This window comes from Spinacia oleracea, chromosome 2, assembly GCF_020520425.1.
Source record: "Spinacia oleracea cultivar Varoflay chromosome 2, BTI_SOV_V1, whole genome shotgun sequence".
Classification (NCBI taxonomy): Eukaryota; Viridiplantae; Streptophyta; class Magnoliopsida; order Caryophyllales; family Amaranthaceae; genus Spinacia; species Spinacia oleracea.
Genome location: NC_079488.1, coordinates 49,483,565 through 49,495,330, shown reverse-complemented (window position 1 = coordinate 49,495,330; position 11,766 = coordinate 49,483,565). Strand labels below are relative to the sequence as shown.

General features: G+C 36.9%; 1 protein-coding gene across 16 annotated transcripts; it reads left to right on the top strand.

Annotated features, from left to right (window-relative positions):
* The first annotated feature begins 3,430 nt into the window (after nucleotides 1-3,430).
* LOC110795482 (RNA-binding KH domain-containing protein RCF3) lies at nucleotides 3,431-11,130 on the top strand. Of its 16 annotated transcripts, none has more exons than XM_056836786.1 (10): nucleotides 3,567-3,673; nucleotides 4,431-4,495; nucleotides 4,947-4,991; nucleotides 5,079-5,536; nucleotides 5,813-6,238; nucleotides 6,322-6,579; nucleotides 6,693-6,953; nucleotides 7,168-7,235; nucleotides 8,143-8,202; nucleotides 8,352-8,763. In XM_056836786.1, the coding sequence occupies exons 3-9, from the start codon at nucleotides 4,967-4,969 to the stop codon at nucleotides 8,186-8,188; spliced, it is 1,542 nt and encodes a 513-aa protein (XP_056692764.1). In that variant the 5' UTR covers nucleotides 3,567-3,673; nucleotides 4,431-4,495; nucleotides 4,947-4,966; the 3' UTR covers nucleotides 8,189-8,202; nucleotides 8,352-8,763. The 16 variants fall into 16 exon arrangements, 15 of the variants coding, with proteins under 15 accessions (XP_021856185.1, XP_021856189.1, XP_056692763.1 ...); XM_022000500.2 differs by having other exon boundaries at nucleotides 3,569-3,673; nucleotides 8,143-8,212; XM_056836785.1 differs by lacking the exon at nucleotides 4,431-4,495 and having other exon boundaries at nucleotides 3,526-3,673; nucleotides 8,143-8,212; nucleotides 8,349-8,763.
* Nucleotides 11,131-11,766: the final 636 nt, after the last annotated feature.

The window sequence follows — 11,766 nt, the reverse complement described above, 5'->3', positions numbered from 1 at the left end:
CTACCTTCAGAGTGGACGCGTAGACAACAAAATCTCTGTCTACCAGACCGGTGGTAGTACACTATATGCCTCCCTTCATACGAAAGTCATAGCTCTCGTCCAGGTTCAAAGAGTCCCTATACTCTGCCCCCTCCTCTTTCAAGAAATCTAACCACGTCTATAGAGAAAAAATTTAGGATGGAGGAAGATGGCCTTCTTCACTCTTTGAAGAAGACGACGCCTCCCTCCTAGAGAGTCTTGATTCCATGACCTCCTTATCCCCCACTTGGGAAGAGGACTCACACTCAAATTCGTCAACAGTTCCTGATGGCCCTGAATACACAAGACTTGGATTCTCTCCTAAAAGGTCATGGTCGTCTTGAGTCCCTGAAGCACCTTTTGTTGAAAGTTCATCTATTCTTACCATGACGTCCTGCACATGGAAGCCGAAGGACTGACTTAAGACAAGGGGCATCAACCTCTTTAAGGAGGGGGAGTTGACACAAGGCCGCCGTCCCAAAAAAACCAGAACCGTCCGCCATGCGAAAGAAAAAACAAGAAAATAACAAATAATTTCTTTAAGACAAAAAAATTACCTTCTTGAATAAAAAAAGGCAAATACTCCAATGCTCCTTGACTTATGAAATGAAAGAAAGAAGGCTCACAAGAATAAGTATGAACTCCATTGTGGTCAAAAATCGCCTGCGGGTGGTTGAGTGACGCCGGAAATCGCCTTTGGAAAGAGCTCTCAAAGATTCTCTGGAAATGAGAGGAGTAAAACTGAAGAAATAAGTGCCACACGTCACCACGTCAGAGGACGAATCAATAAGGGTAAAAATTAAGTGAGGAAACTTCACTAAGATACCCTTCTTGAGGGGCAATTGATGTGGCATAAAAACACTTGTCCACCCTAGGCCAATCGTAACGCGACGCGTGGCACCCACCATGCCTGAGTGTCATGTGTTCCGAATATAGTGTAGCCCATACAATGAAGCTATAAGCCTGAATGTGGAGTTGAAGGCCCAACATAAAGAGGCCTACTAAGTCCTCTATCAAAATACCTAGTAAGGACACATGTCCTTATCTCAAGAATTAACCAATCAGATAGCTAGGTTTTGGGAACAAATCCAAAAACCCTAACCTTATAAATAGTCCAAATGCCAAGATGAAAAGACATTCAATTCATTCTCACCTACCTTAATTATGCTGCTCTACCTTCTCTATAAAAATACTTTTCTCCCTCTAGCAAAATTTTTACTTAGGCTTCAGAGGGAATATTCCTACGGAAATATTCTTGTTTTGTAGGTTGTAAGAAGATCGAGCCAGCGCATACTTGATACCCCCATGGAAAGGGTGACACGTCAGCATCACCAAAAGTTCCCACATCAGTTTTGTCAATAGTAATTTTAAGCCGTCAGTTATGTCTAACTTTCCACATAATCTATATCTATACTAATATATTAAAAGGCGTTTATAATGACGTATATGTGCCACGTAGGCCTCTCCTTATTACGCCACGTCACCAATAATAAGTATCATGACATGTCATTGACAACCAAAAAACATGTAGCAAGAATCAAACATCAGACCTCGTGAATTAAAAGTTACATTTTCCAACCATCTTGGCTAGCTACAATATATGGTATTTATTTCCATGTAAGTACAAAATATAATCTTTTTAAAGAGTAGTAATAAGTTCAAGAAAAATGAACAAAAAAAAAAGGGAATAAGTTATTAAACTTATAAATGTAAAATTCCTCCCCCCTTCCCATCTCAAGCTTAAAAAACTTAGGGAAATGAAGTACAATCATGAGTACATAAGAGAAACATTAATGCAAGTATAATAATCAACTAATTAATCATGAAGAAAAGGAATCAACATTGTTTTTATTTTCAGATATGGGGCTTAGATTAGAAGGTTGTTAATCGGCCGTTAATCTTGCTTCACCATGCCAATCCGTTAACGACACCACCTATATGGACACATATTTACAAAAAATAAATCCTACAAAAAGTAAAACCCGATGCAACGCTCAGGCCACACATTAGTTTATTCTTAATAGGGGCATTTTAAATTATTCTATGGGGGAACCAAAATATCATTTACTTTAATGAACCCATAACTTCGTTGTACAAATAACTAACTCGTTCATTGAACGGGCTTCAAATATATTTATTTATGCTATATTTGAAGGAGGAATGTTAAACCTGAAAATACAATATCTTTAGTACCAACACAGTTAATGTCAGTACCAAAAACGAAACGTAACTTAATTTGCATTTTAATACTTATATTAAAAACATTAAAAATGATTGCATTTGGGTCACTTGTATCAATTTTATCCACATGAACACAAGTCATTATAGAGTTATACTTTCTCAAATTTGAAGCCCCATGCCCCCATTAAAGGAGGTTGGCTAGGCCGTTGGTCACCAGCGACAAAAACATCCATACCCATGGGTAAAATGGTATTTTCACTCAACCCGTTGAAAAGTCAAACAAAGTACAAAATATCGGCAACAATGACAATAATTAGTACAACTATGGAAATATTTCAATATAACACTGACAATATTTATGCAAACGATGACCATACTTAATGCTTCCTCCGTTACGGAAATATCGCACCATTTGTTTTTTACACTATTCACACTACGACTTTGGCTATATTTTTTTAATTCGTACGTAAGGAAATTTTAATCATGTGGGATCATGTTAGATTCGTATCGATATATATTTTCTAAATATTAATTTTTTTATAATTTTTACTTGCACACGATTTGAAACATTAAGAGTCAAAGTAATGGTTAGATGAGTAAAAGTCAACCATGGTGCGATATTTCCGAAACGGAGGAAGTATAACACTTCGTATACATATTTTTACCCATCTATACCTAGTCTATACCTAGTAAAACCACATTTGATTAGATGTCACGTGTCAACACATTTGATTAGATGACACGTGTCACCCATTTTTTCCTCCATCAATTCGATTTTTTATTTTATTTTTTGTTGGTTGTTTGATATATTATACAACTCGAATCGACTCTTTCACTTCATCTTTCTCATACAATATCAATTCACCAATTTATTCATTCAACATCTTCCCCTCCATCTTCCCGATGAACACTCAATATTAATATACTATTTAATTTATATATTATTTCAACTTTCAAAATTTACCTCTATTTAAATCACATATATTCTCTCTAAAATCACAAGCTCGATAAAATTAGAATTAAAAAAGATAAACTAAATAACCATTATACAACAGCCCGTTCATTGAACGGGCTCAAAAGCTAGTTCATTTAATATGTAACACTTTTACCCATTCATTTAAGTTGTCCCTTTCGTTTTTCTAATCATTTCATTATTTTTTTTTGATGATTGTGATAGTATTTTAGTACAACAATGACAGTATATATAGAACAATGACAACCAAATCAGATCAGATCAAACCAGACCGATCAGATAAACGGGGCTTTAGCCAACCTCCGGATTGAAGTCCTGGAGATGATACTAGAAAATCCTACTCCTGGTCGAAGTCTAATTTTTAAAGGAACCGGTTATTAGGGTTTGGTTTTGGGGTCGAGTGTTGAAACTAAATACACGAGTGCGTAACAATACTTCATTCTCTCTCTATAATCATCTATTTTCTCTCTCCTCGCCGGGGATCTCTACGCTTTATCCAAGGTTAATTATCCTTTCTCTTTTTCTTCTGTTCAACGATTAATCTATTTCTAATTCTAATATCTCCATGTTTAGGGTAGTTTTTTTAATTGATTTGTTCTGAATTTGGGGTTTCCCTGCTTTTTTACCTTAGAATTTGACGAATCTTGTCATTGATTAGGGTATATGGATTGATTTTGTAGAATATCGGAGTTGTTGTTCAGAATTTGCGGTCTTAATTTGCAAATTTTGGAGAATATTGGGGTAGGGTTTCCAATTTTCCATTATAGTTGTAGCGAAGACATTCAAGGTTAGGGTTTTTTCAAAGATTTCTACGATATGACGTATAAATGCTTTTGAGGTCTTTAAAAATTACATTTTGGTCAATTGATTGGTCAGCGGCATGAAAACGTTCGTATTTTGCCTGTTCAGTTGTGCGGTTTGGGTCAAGTACGTTGGAGAGTTTTCCGAAGCTTTTGATAATCTAAATTTAGGTATGGAAAATAAAATGATAATCGTAGCAAGACTGAAATAAAATACCCGAACCAAGTCCAATGCTAATCAAGCTCATGGTTAGTGAAGTTTGGTGTCAGTAATCTTAATTAGGAGTGGTTGAGGGAAGAGTTGAGTGGCGATACTACTATGATACTATATTGGAGTGCTATACTATTGTGCCGCCCATCTTCTGTTTTAGCATGTCTTACTTTTGCCACATCTGCAATCACCATTATTAACGTGAACTGATATACTTTAATTTATGATGTGTCCAAAATAAAAACAGAAGTGCAACATAAAGTGCGATATATGATCTCATCCCGATTAAGTGAGGAGACAAGGAAAAAGATAGTAAGCAGCATGAGATTATTGTTTCCTTTTTGGTTTTTATTTTAATCCCCTTACTTTTAATCAGATGTTTTTTTTTATTACTTACTCTTTTGTAGTACGGAGTATTGTTTAGCTTGAACCGTGAGCTGTGTCTGTTAATGCTTTCAATAGATTGGATAGACTGATGGGATGTGTAACATTTGCTTTTATTGCACATGTTTTTTCCCCTTCATATAAATGGAGTCGGACCAAGATATTTTACCTTTTTTGGGTAGTGCCACAGTACCATGCTATGAAGCTTACCCGACAATTGGTGTGGGTAGTAGAGTTGTAACTTTTTTGAATAAAATTTGATTTCTCCTTTATTATGAAGCTTACCCGACAATTGGTGTGGGTAGTAGAGTTGAACTTTTTTGAATAAAATTTGATTTCTCCTTTATAAACTAACAGTCTAAATCTATTTCACTTTTAGGAAGAAAGTTGTTTTACCTAATGGCTGGCCAGAGAAATAATCACGGTAAGCGAGCTCATTCCCTGGATCGTTCTGAGAATGGTAGGAATAAAAGAAGAAGTTCTGGTGAAGATACTTTTTCAATTGGAACAGATGATACTGTATACCGCTACTTGTGCCCTGCAACAAAGATTGGGAGCATCATTGGCAGGGGAGGGGAGATTGTCAAACAATTAAGGGTGGACACAAAATCAAAGATCAGAATTGGTGAGACTGTGCCAGGATCTGATGAGCGAGTCGTGACGATTTATAGTGCCAGTGATGAAACCAATCCCTTTGATGAAATGGATTCTCAGGTGTGTCCAAGCCAGGATGCACTCTTTAGGGTGCATGAGAGAGTGATTGCTGAGGATTCAGTTGCTGATGATGAGCCTGAAGGTAATCAACTTGTTACTGCTCGCCTGCTTGTTCCTTCCGATCAGATTGGATGTATTATTGGGAAAGGGGGGCAGATAGTTCAAACCATCCGCAGTGATACTGGTGCTCAAATTCGAATCCTTAAGGATGATCATTTGCCAGCATGTGCATTGAGCACGGATGAACTTTTGCAGGTATTGGAGACAATTTTTGACTTACTGCTGTAGCAGAGTTGTTTTTGTCTAAATCATCCTATTTAGATTATATATGTGGTTCAAATGTGTGTTGTTGGCTAGTAAAATAGTGTGTTTAGCGTTATTGTAGATGATTGTTGTTTTCTTTTGTCCCTTTATTCTTATTTTGTGTTCTGTCCACATATGATGATAGGCTTGGTCAGATGTACTGAAGCATTAAGGCTCTGTAATATTTTTAACCTAATGTACTCATTTAAAATACTCTCACGGCTGTAGATATCTGGAGAAGCTTCAGTTGTGAAGAAAGCCCTGTTCCAGATTGCTTCCCGTCTTCATGATAACCCTTCACGATCTCAACACATGCTAACCTCTGCTTTACCTCCTAGTCTGTATCCATCAGCAGGTTCACTCATGGGGGCACCTGGTGGTGCTCCTATTTTTGCACCCATTGTTGGTTCTTATGGAGGATACAAAGCTGAGAGGGGAGATTGGCCACGTTCTGGTTACCCTTCATCGAGGGAAGATTCATCCATGAAGGATTTTTCTATTCGCTTTGTCTGTCCTACTGGTAATATTGGAGGTGTGATTGGAAAAGGGGGTGCTATCATTAATCAAATTCGGCAAGAGACTAGAGCAGGTATCAAAGTTGACAGTTCATCTGCTGAAGGTGATGACTGCCTGATAACAATATCATCAAAGGAGGTAAGGGATTGTTATTTGTGTATGCTGTTACATGGGGATGCTTTTTCTGGCATCAGTTTGATTCTGTCATGGTTACTGAACAGTATTTTGAAGATCAAGTCTCTCCAACAATTGAAGCAGCAAGGCGCTTGCAACCCAGATGTAGTGAGAAGATTGAGAGGGACTCTGGAATTATTGCTTTTACAACCCGTCTCCTTGTGCCAACATCACGTATTGGCTGCTTAATTGGTAGAGGAGGTGCTATCATCACTGAGATGAGGAACATTACAAAGGCCAATATCCGCATTCTTTCAAAGGAGGATCTTCCAAAGGTTGCAGCTGATGATGAAGAAATGGTGCAGGTAAAGAATTGGATGGCATAAACTGTAGATTTTGCTGTCTTTTAATAAGATTTGTAACACTTCCTTCAATTGGTTGGTCGATGTTGAGAATAAAATTCTGTTTGATCTGTCAGATCTCTGGTGACCTGGATGTTGCTGAAACTGCTCTCATACATATTGCATCAAGATTAAGAGCTAACCTTTTCGAAAAGGAGGGGCAAGTGATGCTTCCTGTTCTTCCATATGTCCCTCTTTCGCCTGATGATCATGATACCATGCCATATGAAAGTAGGGATAGTAAAAGACATGGCCGTGGGCTCTCTTACTCGGGTGGATATGGTGGCTCGAATGATTTGCCTTCGGTTGATCACTATGGTAGCTATGCTGGTGTACAGGTACTTTTTGTTACTGCTCCCAAGTCCCACCTGGCTCTGATGGGTCTAAAATCCTCTGATTTTTTCAGTTTGACACATTTTTATCCCTAAGATTTGGACCAGTCATATTTTTCATTTTTCAATTGATGTGCACTATCTTGCGCTATTTGGCCTGTCACTCTGAAATACAATAATTTACCCTCGCCTGCTCATCATTTTTGGTTTGGGCTTGCAGCACACCGGCGGTGGGAGTAATTATGGTGTTTATGGGAGCAGCTATTCCTCAGGACGTAGTAGTTCAGGGTAAGAATGGAAGTTCTCATTTGTTCTGCTGTATTGGAATCTGCTGCATGCTTTCAGAAACAATTGCCTTTTTTTTTTTTTTAATCTTGGGGTTGGTGTAGAGTCATCTTCCTTGCCCACCCAATCTTGCCCACCCAACCTTGTGTTAACATATTCATTTGATGCTTTGTTTCTTGCTTTCTAAGTCTAACGATGGTAAGTATGTTTACCAGTTATTCTCACAGTGGCATTTAAATGTTCTAGCAACGGTAAGTATCTATAATATTCTTATATTGGCATTTAAATGTTGCTGGAGCTGTATTTTCATCCTCATTCTTCTTGGGAGGAAGAGGGGGTTGGTGTGAGCGTTAGCATGTCCTCTTAAAATTTGTTTTTCTATAAGCCTTTTTCCATAATGTATGCTAATTGCCCGCCAATCATTATTGTGTTATCCCATTGTCCTATCTGTAGTCAATTGCCTTCCTTTCTTTTAGACCTATCTTTGGGAATTTGTCTTTTTCAAGGTGTTCTCCATATGCACAAAAGAGATTTACAGGCAGATAGGTTTTGGAGTTGAATAAGATGTTGAAGGTTCCTTTTGTTAGAATGTAAAGTAAAGGTGGACTTCTAAAGTCATGAAAAACTCTTCCACTCACTTGGAAAATTGGTGAAACTGAATAAACAGGTCTAAGAGGTTAAGAACTGCAGTGCTGATTTTATAAATCCTAGAGAAAAAGGTTAAGCCCTTGTTATTTCCTGTGACTTGAACCATTTGAGACGTCAGTTGTTAGTTATTTACTGGCAACTGAGAAACATTGAAGTTTTATTATTAATACTGTTTGGGAACGTAATACTATATATGTATAAAGATTGATGTGCTGATTCTTGAGCCACTTGAACATTTTCTAACATGAGATTTTCCTGGCAGGTTGTCTGGCCAGACTCCAGGCTCCCGGAGGAGACCGTATTACTAAGGTTTAGCAAAGAGGTACATTCAGGTAACTGGGGTTTTGTTAACGAACATCCTAATATCTGGTAATCTAGATTATGGAAGATTGCTTAACCTAGGCTGCATCCCTGTATAGAGTTGTGATACTCATGTTTTCCATGTCTTCCTTGCCATTCCCATTAAAGCAGCTGAAACTCCGAAGCCCTGAAGCTTGCTTCCTGCCTCCTTTGACGAAGCCTCCTGTCTAAACCAGAAGACCAGATCAAAAGGGTTTGACAAACATATGGCCAAACTTGATGCTTTTGTCCAGGAGACCAATTTATCCGGAGAACTACAATATCAAACTTGCCATGTCCATGATACCAAATTTACCAAGCTCTTTCTATGTTTCTTGTCCTCAGAACCTGTGTAGCCAGTATGCCTTGTGTGTCTTAGTTTGCTCTGCACTTTTATTCAACTATTTGAAGTCATTTACCGCTGTAACTTTTCGTAGGGTAGTTGATTTTTTTCCATCTGCCTATTTGTTTCCCAAAACTTACTGCTGAGTGTTTCCCTCGAGTTTTCATAACACTTTAATACCCAGATCAACTTCTAGAGACAGCCCTTGATATTGATAGTTTGATTAGTTCTATGCTTCTGACATTTTCCTCATTGCTGCAATCATTATTTTTACTGTTGGTTTTTTTTGCAAATATATCATGCTCAACCATTAAATTCGAGGCCGGATAGTAACATTTTGGCTTATTTGTTTTGTTAGGGGTTAAGTGACCAGGAAAAGGTTTCTATTTCTTAGGGGGGTGGGGAATGGGTAAGTCGTGCTATGTGTGCTTAAGACACTGATTTGAGTCTTGTTAGTTGTGTTTTAAGGATATGGAAAACGTAATGTCTTTAGGATTCAGTAGAAAAGTTGCTCTTTTCTAAGATTTTGTTTCATCGGGGAAAATAGTTCAAGTGTTAGGGTTGACTGTGCAGTACGACATTCAAGCTTATAGTATGTTTTGACGGTGCTGATCTGGGTTGTGGCATGTGGGTCACTAATGTATGGTAAAGGTGATTCAAAGCCTTGGAAGCTTATGATGGGATTGATAAAGGAATATAGCTTAAGCATATTGCTGAATCTGTTGAAGTGACAAAGTGATAAGCAAGAAAAACCTGTGAAGATAACTTGTATGTAGAATCTATAAGGCAGGGAATAAACCCCCCATTTGGTTTCTGCAACAAAAGAGATTTAGTCTTCCAAGCTCAATTAAAATGTTTCCTCTTTCTGCTCTTACTTCCAATTTTCAAGTGATTCTATTCTCTTTTGTAATCATCCTCTGTTTCCACCTTACTTTTATGTCGTTACAAGTTCATATTCACCTTAGGTCCAATTTGTTATTTGACAGATTGGGAAATTGAAGATAAAATGTTATTGTTCTCTTGGTCCTCGATATATATAGAGGTTAGCTTTCTTGTTTCTTGTCAAGCTTATGAAGGATACAAGGATTAAAACCAAAATTTTGGACAAGTGAGAAGATGTTGGTTTAAGTAGCTTTTTGTAGTTGGTTGCCCAAGGTTACCTTAATTTCTGGTGTGTTACTTTGGTTCCTAAAAAGTCATTTCCATAAGGTCAATTTTCGCTACTGTGTCTGGAATAAAGAAATGAAATTACTGTCTCGATGTGGGAAATATTGTGGTTGCTCAAGGTAGTGGTTAAGTCTCTTGAACCCTTGATCAACAATGGGCAATCTTCACTACATGGCTTCTTTGATGAGTGGTAATGTATGGTGGAAAGTGGAAATGAGTTGGGTCTGTATTTGTAATTGAAGTCTTTGTCAATGTTGTAATGCTTGTGCCCACCTCCAAGCATTTCTTTCTCATTTAATTTTATTAGCACTTTATATATGCTAAACTGGTAAGAAAATTTGTTAAGAGTAAAGTTCGAAGATGAAGTTGCGTTACATGAACATTGGGATGGAACTTACCGCTACTGTCATGTTTGATAGAGTGCCGGTTTCTGCGAACTATTTGCTAGTGAGGAATAGCGTTGATTGGAAATGGGATAATTCTGGGTCCTTCAACTTTCAGATTTGCTTGTAAAACTATGAATTATTCAAGTGCAATGGTTGAGGGGTATTGCAAAAAGATAGTGCAGCGATGATGTGTAAAACAATTCTTTCACCGAACAGTGACCAATCATGTTGATAATAGTCAGCCTGGAGGTAATTTGGCTGGCTGTTCATTGCTACGTAGTTTATTGTGTATAATTTTATAAATGTCTACTTTTCTAATTTTTTTTTAGAAAGATAATGGTTTTGTTAATTTTAAGTGAAATTAGCATCGTCACTTTGAATGGTGCTGAAATTGTGATCTAACTTCTCAAATCTGCGTGTTCCTGCGGCACGGCTTATTGTCATCCTTGTCAAAAAAATACGGGTATAAATTATAAAATTTAACCTAATAAAATTAGTTCCTATTTATTGCAACCGTGACTAAGTTCGATCTTAATCTGCGTGTTCCTGCGGCACGGCTTATAGTCATCCTTGCTCCTATTGACGTTGTAAGTGCTTTAGAAGTTCATATATCTAAAGGAGTAGAGTAGAGAGTTGTGATTTAATAAATTGGTACATACCTGCTTTTTGAAATGTTTGGGCTAACTGTAGGGGAAGTGCTACCAAATAGCTGCTACAAGGGGAGCAACTATACAGCGGGTAGAAAAAGTGACGTGTAAAAGAATCCTGGGAGGTAAAACAATTGTATTTAAAAAACAAATAACCCAAAATGTATTTTTTACCCCAATATGAAAGTTTGTAGGCTGAAGTTAGAGAATACAATATATGACATCAATGATACCAATGTATTTGAAAAATAATAGAATGATGTTATTTCAAGACCTTATTACTTATTTCAGATCTGATCAGAAAAAATAAGTTCAGATCTGAACAGACCATATTATTATTATTATTATTATTATTATTATTGTTATTATATCATTGTTATGATATTTAATATTTTATTATTATTATTGCTTTAATATAAAAGAATGTTGTTGTCGATGCAATTAAAATCTATTACTTAAGGCATAAAAAAACATTAAGAAAACATTTTAATTTATCATGTCCAAATTAAAACCATTAAGTCCAGATCAGAAACGATATGAGCAGGTCATATCCATATCAAAACTGATTTTTATGGATCAGAACCAATATATATTCAGACCAGAACTGATAGGATCAGATAATATCGAGATCATAACTGATTTGTATAAGCCATGTCTAGATCATGTACAAATCTGCAAAGATCTTGTCTACATCAGAGCCGATCCTTACATAACCAATGTGTTCAGATCAAAATCGATTTGTACAGATCATGTCCAGATCATAATCGATATGTCCAGATTTTAACTAGTCTAGATATCGACTCTATAAAGATTATGTTCAGATCCGAATTGATCTACAAAGATCATGTCCATATCAGAATTGATCTACAAAGATCATGTCCATATCAGAATTGATTTGTACTGATCATGAACAGATCAGAACTGGTTTGTACAGATCATGACCAAATCAGGACGGATCTGTATAGATCATGTCTAGATCAGAAATGATATGCACAGATCATGTC

Coding starts and splice junctions, on each gene's coding strand:
- LOC110795482 (XM_056836782.1), top strand. CDS start 4,967: ATGGCTGGCCAGAGAAATAATCACGGTAAGCGAGCTCATTCCCTGGAT. Junction 6,239..6,321: donor TAACAATATCATCAAAGGAG/GTAAGGGATTGT, acceptor GTTACTGAACAG/TATTTTGAAGATCAAGTCTC. Junction 6,954..7,167: donor GTAGCTATGCTGGTGTACAG/GTACTTTTTGTT, acceptor TTGGGCTTGCAG/CACACCGGCGGTGGGAGTAA.